Genomic DNA, 16,584 nt, shown 5'->3' on the forward strand with positions numbered 1-16,584 from the left:
TTCTCGTTTTTTTTTTTGTTTTTTTTTTTATTATTTCAGCACATGTGTGTGTGTGTTGAAGTTAATTTTATTATATCGATGGTTTTAACCAGTAGTTATACCAAGAATTTTCATCTTATCTACCATTCTTATATTTTTGATCGTTATTTAGTACGATAAAAAATGGTGAAAGGAATTATTGCGAAAAATGATAATAATTCAGCTTTTTTTTCGCAATATTCAGGTAATTTCATTAGCGGTTGTGTGTGTGTGTGAGAGAGAATTATTTTTCCAGTTAAATTTGGATTATATTCGACGAATTTGGTGATACGAAACAACCATGATGAGTATAAAAGCCACAAAAAATTGGTTCGATTTGATCAACAAAAAAAAAATTTGCGAAAGAAAAATCAACATTTTTTTTGTTCTGAAGCATCCATCCAATGTTTTAATTCTGTAAGTTTGTTTGAAATTATTATATGAATGTAATGAATTATTTTTTATTTTATTTTATTTTTTTTTTTGGTAGAAAAACAAAATTCAACAATAGTGAATACGATTGAAAATGAACTTAACACGGCAACAAATCGACATGTACATGTCGATTTTTATGAAAACAATGCCCAAACAATCATATACAATGGAATATGATCCAAAATCAAATCGTTATGAGATCCATTTAAAAGATGGTGATGATTATTCCAATTGTCATCGTTATCGTCAACATTGTGATGCATTTATTGAAAAATCTAATAGTGGTAATAATATTGCCTGTCTTATGTTACGTCCATTGCAACAGCCTAAATATACGATATTATTCAATCATGGTAGTACAGTAGATTTAGGAAAAATTTGTAATTTTCTTTACACATTGGCTAAACGTCTTGATTGTAATATATTCACTTATGATTATTCTGGTTATGGACAAAGTACTGGCCAGCCATCAGAAAAAATGGCATATGCTGATTCGGAAACAGTTTGGTCATTATTATTGAATAAATATCGTTTACAACCACAACAGATTATAATCTATGGCCAAAGTATTGGTACTGGACCAACATTATATCTGGCTAGTATACATCGTCATGTTAAAGGTGTTATATTGCATTCATCATTTCAATCAATAGCTAAACTATATATTCCTTGGCTAAAAAAATGTCCAGATTATGATGTTTTTCGAAAGTAAGCGTCCGATTTTTTTTTTGTTCGTTTATTATAATTGAAATTTTTTTTGTTTGTTTTGTTTTGTTTTGTTTTGTTTAACTTTTCAGTATCGAAATGATTGAAAAGGTAGAATCACCTGTACTATTCTTGCATGGTAGTGATGATCGTAATGTACCATTATCGCATGTTAAAATATTATTTGAAAAATGTCCAAATCCTGTCATTCCATTGTGGATAGAAGGTGGCCATCATGATGATCTTTATACATTTGAATCATATGTAACAAGATTGAAACGTTTTATTGATCAAGATCTTGAATATGAAACATCTGGATTTATATTCTGGTGAAAAAAAATTGGATTTTTTTTTTGATTTTGGTTCTTCAAATATAAATTAATATGCAGTGGATTGACATTAAAAATCAATAAGAAAAAATGAAATTCCGTTTTCTGTTTTGATTCACACCCACACCCACACACACACTGACACACAAAATAATTGTATGCTGTCAATTTGAATGAATGAATAAAATCACGCGAACCTTGATCAATAATAATCGGATATATATAATCAAAAGATTATTGGTTTTGGTTTTAAATTCTAAATTTCATTGAATTCAATTCAATTCAATTCAAAATTTTTTTTTTGTTTGAAAAATTAACTGGGAAAGAAATAATTTCACATTGAAAAAAAATGCGATCCATTGGCCATGAGAAACATGTAAATCATCATCATTTTTTTTTTCAATTTTTTTTTCATTGTTTTCGCTACAATTACACACACACACACACATTGTCATCCTAAACGTCATGTAATGTTGATGATTGAAGAAAAATTGTAAATAATTCAACCACAACAAACCAATGAAATGGTGAAAACAGAAATTGGTTCATCGTAAATGAATGAATGAATGAATGAACAGTAAAAAAAACAACAACAACAAAAAAATTGATGGCTATAGATTACCTTGAAAAAAAAACAAAAAAAAAATGCTGAAAATTGAAAAATTACAACAACAACAAGAAGAACAAGAAGAAAAATAATTCAACAGCGAAAATGCATTGAAATTATCATATCTCAAACTTTTTGTGTTATGCATCTGTTTTTTTTTCTTTTTGTGTGTGTGTTGGAAAGAAATCATTGGATTATGTTTCATTCGTTCCATCTTTGTTCATCATCATCAACATTATAATTGATTTACATTTTTTGATCACATTGGATCAAAACTGAAATAATGATGATTAGAAAAAAAAACAGGAAACGCCTCTTCATGTAGACACAAACAATTCCAAATGTAATGAACGATTATTCGATGTATCGATAAATGCCAAAAAAAAAAAAACAGAACAAGAAGCCATTGAGCCATTTATTATTATAATAAAACCACCACTATACAATGAAACAAGCTTCATTGATTCATTCATTCATTCGTCGTCGTCGTCGTCGTCGTTAACGTCTTTATTCATTCATCGTTTTTCATTGCCATTCCATGACGATAATGTTATATATATAGTACGGCTATTTAAAAAAATTCATATTACCATTGTCGTATATGTTTGTCATTGTAATATATCATCATCATCATCATCAAGTTTAATAACCGAAAAAGGATGACCATTATACATTGATGAACTGAGGGGAATGGAGGGGGATCTCATTAAAACAACCTGTTTTGATTTATGTTCATGTAGCTGAAATCCAAAAATCAATAAATGCCACTTCTATACTCTTTCCGTTGAAATATTTGAACAATAAAACTAAAAACAAAAAAATAACAACGCTATATATAATAATAATATGATTTTTTTTTCTTTACCTTTTCCATTCTATTTAAAATAATCAATGACAATTGAAATGAAGAGAGAGAGAGAGAGAGAGAGAAAAAAAAGAGTGATTTAAAATGATGATGAATTCAACAACTCAATCCAAAAAAAAAGCAAAAAAACAAAAACAGATTCATGGACAAAACATCATCATCATCATTATTATTATTATTATCCAAAAATGATAATAATGAGATGACATTCACAAGTACTTTTTTTTCGACAATGGCAAACACGATCAAAATAACAAAAAAAAATTATTTGTTGTTGTTCTTGTTGTTGTTGTTGTTATTGTTGTTGTTCTTGTCGTTGTTGTTGTTGTGGTTGGAAAGAAACAAACAAAAATCTGAAAAAAAATCTCCATGAATAACTTCGAATCGATAACAAAAAAAAAAAAAAAAAAAAAACAATGATGATGATGAAGTTAATTTATGTTAAATGATGTGACATATATTAACAAAAAAAACAAAAAATTTGTTTACAATCATCAATTTCAATTTTGTTTTTGTTTTTTTTTCTATTACAACAAGAACAAACAAGATTTGATATTTGTAAACTAAATATTGCAAATGTAGCCATTTTCAGTATCAGAGTGTTAAGAAAATAAAAAAAAAAAAAAAAAATTTCGAACGTTTTTATTACGTTATATCTGAACAATCATTGTTTTATCATAATCATCATCATCATCAATCTATCTATTATCGAATATAAGATAATGAAAATAGCTTAGACATTTAGATAAATCTTTTGCTGTTGTTGTTGTTGTTGTTTTTTTTAATGATGACAATGATTGACGATTATTTATTGATTATTTGGCAATCATATCATATCATCAATACTATATCATAGATTGATTGATCGATAAATATTTTTGATAAAACATTCGGGATCAAGATGATAATGATGATGATGGTGATGATTACTTTGCCACCCTTGTTGTTGTTGTTGTTGTTGTCCTTCAATGTCTTTGATGTCATGGTCATCATCATCATCATGAATATGAATATGAATACATGTAGTGAACAAACGAAATTGAAATCACGTGTAAAAACTAGAATGAAAATGAGATATATATATATAAACAACAAACGAAAAAAAAAACAATCAACAACACAAAACCTTCAATCATTGTGAATGTCTCATTTCATAATATTTAACTAATTCAATTATCATCATCATCATCATCAAGATTAAGATGACAATTTATCTTCTACATTTACATTTAATGATTGATTTAGTGAAAAGAACAAACAAAAAAACAAAATTGTTTCAATAGTACGTGTGTGTTGTAGCCAATCGATTATCCATTACAAATAACAAAACAAAAGCATAAAAACGCGGTTATTATGGTTGTTTTGAAAGGCGGGAATTATTTTACATCGATTATGATCGAGATTAGTGTGTAACTTCCGCCTATTTCATTTATGTTTAATAATAACACACACATACACACACACACACATTATCATATTATTATTAGTACATTATCGTTGATGTAAAAAATAAAACAATCAATCAATCAATCAATCAATGAGAATACACGAGAGATTAAGGAAAAATAAAACAAAAAAAAACAAAAATTGATAATGACAAACAACAACAACAACAACAACCTGAAAACAGATTATCGCCAAAAAAAAACAAAAAGAAACGATTAACAAAATCACATTAATAAATAAATAAATTGTGGATGAAGGAGAAAACAAAAAAAAAATTGATCCATTACCGATTACCGATGGAGAGAAAACACTTGTTGTTTTTCAATGTATATAATATCCGGTCATGTATGTATGTATGTCATGATTATATATATATCGTCTAATGTCTATATGTATGTCTGTTTGTTAATTCATATATAATCAATCAATGAAAGTAGTAGCAGGTCGTTTATTATTATTTTTTATTTTCCTTCTCCAATGTTTGTCTGGATGTTCGCGTGTGTGTGTGCAAGTGTTGGATTACTTCCTGTGTTCCAAGATAAATTTTTCGATTTTCATCTTCTTGCGTTTTTTTTTTTGTTGCGTACACAATTTTCCTACGTGAAAACGTGAAAAAAAACCGAGATAATTATTATTATTTTTTTTTAAATTAATTTAGAAGAAAAAAAAATCAAATCAAAACACCATCATCATCGGTATCCAGTTTGACCGGATTTTTTTTTTTGTACGGAACACTTTTAAATTACCGTGTGTGTATACACGGATTATTTATGAATCATCATCATCCACAACAACAAAAAAAATGGATATCGATAACCAATCAATCAATTTTAATGTTCTAATACTAATGTTTATCATCTGAAATTTTGTCTTGAAATAATCTACATAATTGATATATATGTACAAATGAAACAAAAAACAAAAAAAAAAGTTTTTCTTTCCTCTTTCAATACACCTGATATTACACCCTTTATCCAATCAATGAGTCAAATGGCAAAGAAAAACAAACAATTTTTCTACTAATTTGTTTTTGGTAATGATAATCGATTTCGGTAATTTTCATTGTTTTGATTATTTCAATCTTTCAATCATTATCATCAAAGGCGACAAAAGTCTTATTTTTAAAAAAAAAAATGTTGCAAAATTTTTCTTTATTTTATAAAACAAAATTGTCGATTGATGATACAATGATGATGATGATGTCTCATTCAAAGACAATGATATAACAAATATGTAAATGAGAAAAATCTAGCGGTCCAAATCTTCAAATGCTGTGGCTGCCGCTGCCGCTGCCGCTGCTGCTGCTGCTGCTGTTGGATCCATTCACCTGTGTTATTCTCTCTTTTTGATCTTTTTTTTTTGTTATGTTTTTTTTCTCATTTAGAAAACAAAAATTCATTAAACATAAAAAAAAACATTCATCCACTCTCTCAATCAATTGCTTTTTGACAATTTTTTTTTTGTTTTCATTTTAAAATTTTAAAAAGTTAAACAAACGACTCCTACCTGTTATTTGGTGCTACTGTTTTTTGTTTTTGTTTTTTTTTGGATTGAAATTTTTTTTCTCTTATTATTATTGTTTTTAATCGTTTTAAACTAATAATTATTATTATTATTATTATTGCTACTACTTAACCAAGTAAGTTATTAACCGTTTCATCATCATCATCATCGTCATCGTTTGGGGCCTTCGACATCTCTTCTTTCTCTTTTTTTCTCTCTTTGTCTTTATGTGTTGAATTTAAAAATATGAAACAAGTATCTTGGAACAGCAGCAGCGGCATTGGAAACAATAACCAAGAAAAAAACACTAAACGTTCGAATACTTTGCTTTTAGCTAATGATAACTTACTTTTTTTTGTGTATGTATGTGTGTATTTGGTGATGATGAATTTGTTTTAATTTTTTTTTCACTGTTTTTTTTTCTTATTTTGATTGATTGAGAAATCGATAATCAATGTTCAGCATACACACACAAATATTGCTCCTATCTATCCATCTATCTATCTATCTATCTCAAATATATTATATGGTCATACTCACGTATCAATCGAATGAATAAATCGTGAGAAAAAGAGAAAATTTTTTCATGAAAGAAATGTTTTCATGAATTATTATGTTGATTACAAACATAAAAAGTTTTAAGAAGTTTGATGATATACCACATAACAAAAACAACAACAACAACAACATCAACAACAACAACAACAACAACAGCGAATAATATCAACAGGTATGATGATGATGGTGATGATGATAATGATGATAAGGTGGCGATGTGGTTGTAGTGGTAATAATGATGATGGTGGCTATGGTAAATAATCTTCTACAACAGATAACTTAGATATTCAGCATCTTTTCTTTCTTACATTTCAATTTCGTACGAATTCATAGAATGTGGAATTGCTGATTTTTTTTTCTCAAAGTTGAATAGTAGATTAATGATCGTTGCTGCTGGTTAGTTGAATGTATGGATGGATGTGTGTCGGTGGACAAACAAATCGAACTTTTCGAATGTTCTTTTTTTTTCTTCTTTCCTGTATGTATGAGACACACACACACACACACAGAGAGAGTGAGCCATTCATTAAAATAATTATCATATCGAATGTTATCGCAATAAACATTCATATATATCATATATATCGACAAAATTCTGGCAATACAGAAAAAAAACAGAATAATAATCTCTAATCATCATCATTATCATCATCGTGAATTTTATTCATTATACAATTCTTATCTTCTTTAAATGAATTTTTATTCGAATTCTAATCAATATTCGTATATTATGCACACATGATGATTTCATTTTTTCTTTTTTTTCATTCATCCATATATAAAAACACGTGTTTGTTCTTTTTTCTGTTTTCAATCATCGATATTTTTGATCAACACACATCAACCAGATTATTCTTGATTAAATTCAGTTTATATTGTTCGATTTTATTTCAAATGATGATGTGATATAATGAAATCATTTGTGAGGTTTTTTTTTAAAAAAAAATTTCGTCTATCTTGTTGTTGTTGTTGTTGCTCCAAGTATTTCACGTCATCATCATTATAATCAGCATATTCATAGCCGATTTTATATTTTTATGTGAAATTTTTTTTTCAATTTATATCTTTGTGTGTATGTTTATCTATGTTTGTTTTTTTTTTTGGTTCGAATCAAAGGGTGGAAAAAAACAAGGGGGCCAAATATATCTATATATATATAATGGAAATACAAACGTGAAATGATCATCTTAACTGTGGCTCTCCCTCTCTCTCTCTCTCTCACTCTCTCTGGTCTGACTAGATTTTTTCTTCACCACTTCTTCTATGTTTTCGTTTATTTTTTTTTCTTTCATTTGAAACTGGACATTTGGAAAAAAACAGCTATAATCATCATCTCTAATCAAAAAAAAAAAAAAAAAAGACAAAATCCAAATATATACTATACTTGGAACTAGAAAGGAAGAAAAAAACATCAAACATACTAAAGCTCCAGAAAAAAAAACAACAATCTATCAAGCGACTGACCGTTGTGACCGACTCATAATCATAATCACCATTTAGACATCATCATCATCATCATTCGGCCAATTTCAGCATCGCAAAAACGTTAATTTCTGGGATTGAAAATATCCAAAATATTCAATTCAACAGAATAATGGTTCATTCAATCAACAGATTTTTTTTTTCGATTTTAATTCAAATATATATCTGTTGAAAACAAAAAGTAAATGGTTGTTGTTCATATTACCATTCATTCGTTTATTTTTTTTTTTTGTTTTGTTTTGTTTTTCAATTATTTGCCACTGGGCTGTGTGTGTGTGTGTGTTCCAATATCACATCAGTTAGTGTATCTGTTTGTTTGTTTGTCTCTTTCTTTGAATTTTTGTTTTCTTTTATTTCAATCTTCTTCTTGTTCTTATCTTGTATGTTTGTGTTATAGTATTTATGTGTCTATTTTGTGTCTCTTGTCCATTATGTTGTTCTTGTTGCTCTCGTTTTGTGAATAATTTTTTTTTCTTCTTTTTTCACTTTCCTTACACTTTTTAACATTTTTTAGATGATGAATGAAATGAAATTGTAATCGTAAATGAATGTGAAATGAAACAAAACAAAACAAAACAAAATTTCATCACAGTTCTTATTTCTGGTTAATTATTAATACTGTGGTTTTTGTGAATTCTGGTTCCAATTTCATCAAAGAATCATTGTGCAATGTGTTTGTGTATAAAGTTAAATTTTTATTCGAAAAACTACAACCACGACTAGACATCATTGACTTTTGACCTCCATCAACATCGTCGACAACTATAACGATTTAAATATCAACGATAAACAATAAACAATAATTCAAAGATAATGGCCATTTCAGATTTTTCCAAAGACCAAATGGTCTATCCAAGTGATGATTATAAAAAAGATGCCTATATAACTAATATGGAAGAATATAGACAATTATATAAATTATCTATTGAAGATCCAGTAAAATTTTGGCATAATTTTAGTAAAAATTTTCATTGGGAAATACCACCAAGAATCGATGATTTTCTTGATTATAATTTTGATCTATCAAAAGGACCAATATTCACTAAATGGATGAAAGGTGGACGTACAAATATCTGCTATAATGCATTGGATCGTCATATCCAAAATGGCCACGGTGATCGTATCGCATATTATTGGGAAGGAAATGAAACACATGAATCTCGTACCATTACCTATTCACAATTATTGAAAGAAGTGTGCAAATTTGCCAACTTTTTATTAAGTAAAGGCCTTAAAAAAGGTGATCGTATTGCCATATATATGCCAGTCACCATCGATCTTGTTGTTGCCATGCTTGCTACCGTTCGTATTGGTGCCGTACATACAGTTGTTGTAAGTAATAATTTTCATCAATTCAATTCATTTTATTCATCAATAAATTTCCATTCATGTCATTATAATTAAAACTGTACATAAATAAATAAATAGTTTGCCGGATTCTCGGCCGGATCATTATCTGAACGTATAATCGATGCACGTTGTTCAATTCTAGTTACAATGGATGGTTCATATCGTGGAAAAAAATTCATCCCATTAAAAGATTTAGCTGATCAAGCATTGGAAATATGTCGTAAAAAGTAAGTGAAAACTCTTTTTTTTTTCATTAGTTTTTTTCCGTAACCAAAAAAAAAAAAAACAAAAACAAAGAAAAAAAAATTATTAACTTGATCAATTAAAATTATTTAATAATCTGGACATCATCATCATCAGCAAATCAAATCAAATCGAATCAAATCAATCAGAAATTTTATATAGTTGAAACCGATTATAAAATCCATTATTATCCACCATTAATTCATAATTGTTTCATTCCATTTCATTTTTCTTTTCTTTTCTTCTTCTCATTATTATTATTATTATTTGACGACCCCGATTTTTTTTTCTTCTTTTGCTTTGATTTTTTTTGGGCATCATCATCATCATCATCATCAATAACACATTGAATTGATACACACACACAAATACACACACATATAGAAATCATAAAATTAAATGCTGCATCGTACAACGACATTCGAATGCATGCCAAGGCAACAACAACAACATTATTATTAATGGCCATGAAAATAATGTTTCATCAGACATTAATAATAATTTTCCAATCAATTGGAATTGCGACATTGATATCTGGTGGGAATTGGCCATACAAAATATGTCTGAACGTTGTGAACCAGTTTGGATCGATTCTGAAGATGATCTATTCATTTTATATACAAGGTAAATTTTATTTGTTTGTTATTTTTTTACTTTTTCATTTTTTTTGTATCGATTTTTTCTTGAATACACACCCACATACACACACACACACATTTGTTATAAATTTTTTTTTATTTCAGTGGAAGTACTGGAAAACCAAAAGGCGTATTGCATACATTAGGCGGCTATATGGTTTATGCGGCAACAACATTTAAATATGTATTCAATTATACACCAGATGATGTATTCTTTTGTACTGCTGATCTTGGATGGATTACTGGCCATACGGTTAATGTTTATGGTTCATTATCTAATGCAGCAACAATTGTTTTATTTGAAGGAACACCATTCTATCCACATCCAGGAAGATTATGGGAAATTATTGATAAATTACAAGTTAGCATATTCTATACAGCACCAACAGCTATAAGATCATTAATGAAATATGGTGATGAATTGGTTAAAAAATATAAACTTGATTCATTAAAATTATTGGGCACAGCTGGTGAACCAATTAATGAAGAAGCATGGTGTTGGTATTATCAAGTTGTTGGTAAACGTCGTTGTCCAATTGTCGATACATTTTGGCAAACTGAAACGGTATGTATACATTACAACAACAATAACAAAAAATTTGATTGATTCATTGATTGATTATCGTCTTAATCTTTTTTTTCTTTTCGTTATTATTTTTTCTATTTAAAAAAAAGGCTGCACCAATGTTAACACCATTGCCTGGTTGTACACCGACAAAACCTGGATCGGCAACATTACCATTTTTTGGTGTCGTACCAGCCATTGTTGATTATAATGGCAAAGAAATAGAAGGAACAGGAAATGGAATTTTAGTGATTAAAAAACCTTGGCCAAGTATAGCACGTACTGTTGTTGGTAATCATGAACGTTATGAGATGACATATTTCCATAAATTTAAAGGATATTTCAGTACTGGTGATGGTAAGTTTTCTCTTTTTTTTCTTGTTTGATTATGGAAGTAAAAATAAAGTGCAAAGTGTATCCAAGATGAAATTTTTTTGTTTTGTTTTTTTGTTCCATAATTGAAATTCAATTTCTAATTATAAACTTTTGAATTTTTTATTTTTGTCTTACTTCCGTTTTTTTTCTTTCTCCATTTCCTTTATGTTTTTTTTCCCTGTTTCTTTTCCCGTTCATAACCAATTTTATCATCATTATAATTATCCTGTTGACACATCATTAGGCTGTTATCGTGATCATGATGGTTATTATTGGATCACTGGACGTTCCGATGACATGTTAAATGTATCCGGTCATTTATTATCAACTGCACAGGTTGAATCAGCAATTGTTGAACATAAAGCTGTAGCTGAAGCAGCAGCTGTATCAAGTCCACATCCTATTAAAGGCGAATGTATATATTGTTTTGTCGTTTTACATAATGATTATGAATTTAATCCTGAATTAGAAAAGGATATTAAAGATCGAGGTATGTCAAATTGATTATAAATAATAAATATAATATATGATACTATTTTTTTTTGTTCCAAATGGGACGAATCAAACATTTGCTCATTTGTCTTGTCACTCTTTTCATTTATATTCTTATTTTTTTTTATTCTTATTCCCATGACCAAAATTCATTATACACACATAAATTATTTCACGTTGACAACTTGAAAAAAACAACAACAACAACAACAACAACAATAAAAAGCACGTGAAAAAATTGGAGCATTAGCTGCACCCGAAGTAGTACATCCAACTAGTGCATTGCCTAAAACACGTTCGGGTAAAATAATGCGTCGCATATTATCAAAAGTCATACGTAATGATAAAGATTTAGGTGACATTTCAACAATGGCCGATGAATCAATATTGGAAGAATTATTTGCAACAAGAGATTTATATGCAATTGTTGCACTTGGATGATATTTTCATTTTCATTCATTTTTATTATTACTAATCTTTCATTACAAAAATCATCATCATAATCATCATCACCTTCACCTTCATCATCATCATCATCTTCATCATCATCGTCAAAAAAAAAAAATTATTATAACCTAATAACAAAAAAAAAATCAAAGAAAACATTTTATCCACTTAGCCACGAAATAAAATATATGGACACACACACACACACATATATATATATAAATATAGACAATATAGATAATACATTGATAATACTTGATGGTTGTGGTCAATAAAAATAATGACTATTGATCGATTGATTGATTGATATATGATTCAAATATTCAGATTCTAATTCGTTGTTTTTGTTTTTTTTTTGTTTGTTTGATTTATTCTGATTTAGAGATTTTTTTTTCTTCTCTTCCCCTTCTCTTATTCTTCTTGATCATTCTTATTAGGGTTTATAATATTGATGAATTTATTATTAATTATTATTATCATCCATTCATTTATAATTTGAACTAACAAACATTGAAATGATTGATTAATTCAAAATGAATTTGATCAATCAAACACAAACACACACACACACTCACACATACATGCATACTTACACCAGAAACCAGAAAAATAATATGTTTTTGAATCATCATCATCATCATCATCATCATCGTCGTCATCATCTTCATCATCATCATCGAAATTCTTATATAATCATTATCTTGTAAATGTATAGCCAAGAATTCAATGATAATAATAATAATAATATAGATATATAAGAAAAAAAAATTAACAATTCTAATTATCAATAATTTCGATCAATTTCGATCCGTTTAGATATAGATAGATTCAATATATCAATATTGAATTTGGAATAATAATAATATTTTTTTTTTGTTCATGCTGAGCTAATCGATTAATAATCGATTGATATGTATCAAATATTATTAATAATAGTGATTACGTCACCTGTTGATGGCTAATATATCATTTTTTTCATAAAAAAAATGAATGTAATTTTTGTGTTTGTTTGTTTATTCGCTTGTTTTTCTTGTAATTCAAATATTTATTTTTTTTTAGTTGTTGCATAAATTAGGCAACAAGTGTTTTTTTTTCTATTTACCCTAAAATCGCAACTACAATGATTATATAAGACGCAGATGTTCTTTTCTACCACCATAACTAAGTAACTATTGTGTTATAAGTCGCAATTTTAAGGTAATTTCAGCAATGTTCGAATTAATTCTTTCCAAAAAAAAAATTTCACGTTGTTTTTCCAATTCTTGTTGTTACATGTTTGTTTATACAGTTATGTGGTTGTTGTTGTTGTTGTTGTTGTTGTTGTTGTTGTTGTTGTTTTATAATTATTCAGATGACAATTTTTTTTGCTTATTACATACCTTGTCTGAAATTTTTTTTTTTTTTTTGTTTTGTTTTCATCATAATTCCAGCTGCAACACATATAAAGATGTATTGCATTCGTTTACTCGCTCATTCGAAATTCGAGTTTGTTATCATTTTATTTTTCTCCAAACAAAAATCTTATCTATAAGTAAAAAAGAGAAACTAGCCATTAGGCAATGGCAAAAATTATCCATACATACACACACACACAGTGTCTCTGGTGATTAATTTCTCTCCTTTTTTTTCATTAATCTATACTATTACTGATATTTCGAAATTTCAAAGAAGAAGAAAAAAAAACGAGATAAATCGATCAATTTTCTTTCACCAGAAAATGTGAATGAAAAAAAAGCCCGAAGGTGATCAAATGAATTTCATTTTTTTTTTTCATTTACAAAATTCTCGAAATTCACCAAAATGTACAGTCACGTATTTCGTATCATTGCATTGTACTGGAACGTTAATGTTGTTGTTGTTGTTGTTGTTGTTATCATGGTGAATCGAATGTGAAATTTAATGGATCATAATTATTATTATTATTATTATATGTATGAATGGCCCTTTTTGGAACATCTTTTTTTCATTTCTGGAACACTGATAGAAACATTGAACAAATGAAATGACAAAGAAAACTTGATTTTCAACTTTTTTTTCTTCTCTGTTTGTATGCAATTGATATTTATTTTATTTTTTTTTTATTTTGATTCAAAAATTACTAATTATTATTATCCATCATCAACAACGATGACGACAAAGAAACATTAAAATGAAAAAAAATAAGAGTTGGCCCAATAAGTGTGTGTGTGGTTCCATCAACAACAACAACGACAAAGCAGAAAAAAAACAATTAAAAAAGCGAAAGAGAAAGGAAAAAAAATTTCAATTAAATAACTCTATGATGATGTATCTCTCTCATTTATCGATCCAAAAGGAAAAAAATCCCAATGGTGAGACATTAATCTCTAAGGCCAACAACAACGACAACACAAACGAACAAGGAAAATGAACATTCATTGTGTTTCATAAGCTTAAGAGAAATTTTTTTTTTTTGGATCCTCATGTGATTTTATCATCATCATCATCATCATCATTATCATTCTATCTTGCATCTGATTACATTAGACTTAAACAAAAAAAACACGAAAAAAAACTGGTTCTTGCTCTAAGGTCTCTTCTTTTACTATTTTTTTTTTCTCTGAGATTTGGAACATTTTTCACAAACACGTTCTAACATTCATTTGTGTGTGTGTGTGTGTTTGTATCTTGGACATTAGTCATTTTCATTCCATTCAGTTTGGATTTGGAAAATTTTTTTTTTTTATTCAATTTGTTGCTGCTGTTGTATTTATCAACGAGAAAAACTACAAACTAAAACTGGACATAACTGGGCATATAAAACTAGTTATCTCATCCAATATAAGAAAAATAAAATCCTTACAAAATAGCTAGGACTGTTGTATTATTATATTTACACGTAATAGTATCATATGATGATGATGATGATGATGGTGATGATGTTCGAATCGAACCATACGATGTATCGACAATGACGACGTATCGATGAACGTGTTTTTTTTTATTTCTCTTGAATTATTGAAGAAAAAAAAACAAGAAGAACAAAAAAAAAGAAACTAATCTGAAATTGCAACTAATTTTGTTCGTGTGTTTGTTTGTGTATGTATATGTCCATTTCTTCCGTCATTACTTTGGCCATTTCTGGATTTTATTTTTATAAACAAAAATCAAATAATAACCGACAACGATCACCAACAATTTCCAAATCCATCGTTTTTAATCATTTCATTTTGTTCACTTGTGGTGTGTGTGTGTATGTTTATTTGAATTTTTAAATAACCGAAAATCAATTATCATCATCATCATCATCATCAACATCATAAACAATCAAAATGCCATTCACAAGTTTAACGGGTTACGAAAAAATTTTCTATGATGTACAAGGCAATGGTGATTGTGTATTGCTCATGTTACCTGGATCAATTGGTTTGTAATTCATAATTTTGTTTATTTTTTAGTTTTCATTGAATTTTTTTTTTCGTTTTGTTTTGTTTTGTTTACAATAAGGATCCACTAGACAAGAATATGGCCAACAATTTGATTATTTTGATCAAGAAAAATTTACATTAGTATCATGGGATGCACCTGGTTTTGGCCAAAGTCGTCCACCAGAACGTGATTATAATGATTGTTATAATCGTGATGCAAAATTATTGATCGAATTAATGGATCAATTAAAATTGACTAAATTCAATGTATTAGGATTTAGTGATGGAAGTCGTACGGCTATCACTATTGCAAGCCAATTTCAGGATCGTGTGAATAAATTGGTTCTGTTGGGTGCTACCACATTCAACAGTCCAAAAGAATTGAAAGTATTCGATCTTTGTCGTGATGTAAGCGGTTGGACTGATCAACGACGTGAAATGTTTGAAAAAGTTTATGGCCAAGATTTGCAAAAAATGTGGGCCGGTTGGGTGGATATGAATAAAACGTTGGATGATTTCATGACACCGGCATTGGCTAATGTTCAATGTCCAGTATTGTTATTGTATGGTGAAAATGATATTATTGCACCAATCGATCCACATGCTGCACATATGCGTAAAAATCTGAATCGTTCACGTATACATATTTTTCCGAAAAGTTCACATCAAGCACATCAAGAACGTACACGTGAATTTAATAAAATTGTTGAAAAATTCATTAGCTCATGAATGACACATTTTTTTCCATATATTTATTAATTAACATTCATTCATAAATTTTGACAACACAATCATTTCATTCATTTTCAACAATGACATTCGGTCGATCAATCGATCGATCGATCGATCGATATTATTTCCTGTATGAGCAATAAAAAAAAATATTTTTCATTTTATCAAAAAAAAACATACATTATTTCAAATCAATTCAATTTTCTGGTTGTTAAATTGTTATATATCGTTGTTTGACGTCACGAACAAAAATTTCTTGTCTATTTCTTAAATGATCATCATCATCAGAAAATTGTAAACGAATATCCATTAGTAAAGTACGGAATGATCGTCAATACTTGAAAAGTTCATGGTCATACACAATGATATCAGGATGATTTCCAGTGCTGCACTGTTGCATTTGTTGTT

The 16,584-nt window shown here is 28.3% G+C and overlaps 3 protein-coding genes across 5 annotated transcripts; all 3 read left to right on the forward strand.

Annotated features, from left to right (window-relative positions):
- The first annotated feature begins 150 nt into the window (after window positions 1-150).
- Window positions 151-1,749, forward strand: LOC124493242 (alpha/beta hydrolase domain-containing protein 17B). Its single transcript, XM_047056310.2, has 3 exons — window positions 151-435; window positions 509-1,161; window positions 1,251-1,749. Exons 2-3 carry the CDS (start codon window positions 545-547, stop codon window positions 1,489-1,491), a joined length of 858 nt encoding a protein of 285 aa, XP_046912266.2. The 5' UTR covers window positions 151-435; window positions 509-544; the 3' UTR covers window positions 1,492-1,749.
- Window positions 1,750-6,468: 4,719 nt separating this feature from the next.
- Window positions 6,469-12,388, forward strand: AcCoAS (acetyl coenzyme A synthase). Of its 3 annotated transcripts, none has more exons than XM_075732348.1 (8): window positions 6,469-8,328; window positions 8,463-9,280; window positions 9,377-9,525; window positions 9,926-10,165; window positions 10,285-10,744; window positions 10,855-11,101; window positions 11,364-11,609; window positions 11,838-12,388. In XM_075732348.1, the coding sequence occupies exons 2-8, from the start codon at window positions 8,762-8,764 to the stop codon at window positions 12,050-12,052; spliced, it is 2,076 nt and encodes a 691-aa protein (XP_075588463.1). In that variant the 5' UTR covers window positions 6,469-8,328; window positions 8,463-8,761; the 3' UTR covers window positions 12,053-12,388. The 3 variants fall into 3 exon arrangements, with proteins under 3 accessions (XP_075588463.1, XP_075588464.1, XP_075588465.1); XM_075732349.1 differs by having other exon boundaries at window positions 6,469-8,136; XM_075732350.1 differs by having other exon boundaries at window positions 6,469-6,638.
- A 2,290-nt stretch (window positions 12,389-14,678) lies between these two features.
- On the forward strand, window positions 14,679-16,479 carry LOC124493631 (serine hydrolase BPHL). The gene is made up of 2 exons (XM_047056731.2): window positions 14,679-15,442; window positions 15,524-16,479. The coding sequence occupies exons 1-2, from the start codon at window positions 15,349-15,351 to the stop codon at window positions 16,171-16,173; spliced, it is 744 nt and encodes a 247-aa protein (XP_046912687.1). The 5' UTR covers window positions 14,679-15,348; the 3' UTR covers window positions 16,174-16,479.
- Window positions 16,480-16,584: the final 105 nt, after the last annotated feature.

The sequence above is a fragment of the Dermatophagoides farinae genome, chromosome 6 (genome assembly GCF_024713945.1).
Source record: "Dermatophagoides farinae isolate YC_2012a chromosome 6, ASM2471394v1, whole genome shotgun sequence".
Lineage (NCBI taxonomy): Eukaryota > Metazoa > Arthropoda > Arachnida > Sarcoptiformes > Pyroglyphidae > Dermatophagoides > Dermatophagoides farinae.

Coding starts and splice junctions, on each gene's coding strand:
- LOC124493242 (XM_047056310.2), top strand. CDS start 545: ATGAACTTAACACGGCAACAAATCGACATGTACATGTCGATTTTTATG. Junction 1,162..1,250: donor GATTATGATGTTTTTCGAAA/GTAAGCGTCCGA, acceptor TTAACTTTTCAG/TATCGAAATGATTGAAAAGG.
- AcCoAS (XM_075732348.1), top strand. CDS start 8,762: ATGGCCATTTCAGATTTTTCCAAAGACCAAATGGTCTATCCAAGTGAT. Junction 9,281..9,376: donor GTGCCGTACATACAGTTGTT/GTAAGTAATAAT, acceptor ATAAATAAATAG/TTTGCCGGATTCTCGGCCGG. Junction 10,745..10,854: donor CATTTTGGCAAACTGAAACG/GTATGTATACAT, acceptor TTTAAAAAAAAG/GCTGCACCAATGTTAACACC.
- LOC124493631 (XM_047056731.2), top strand. CDS start 15,349: ATGCCATTCACAAGTTTAACGGGTTACGAAAAAATTTTCTATGATGTA. Junction 15,443..15,523: donor CATGTTACCTGGATCAATTG/GTTTGTAATTCA, acceptor GTTTACAATAAG/GATCCACTAGACAAGAATAT.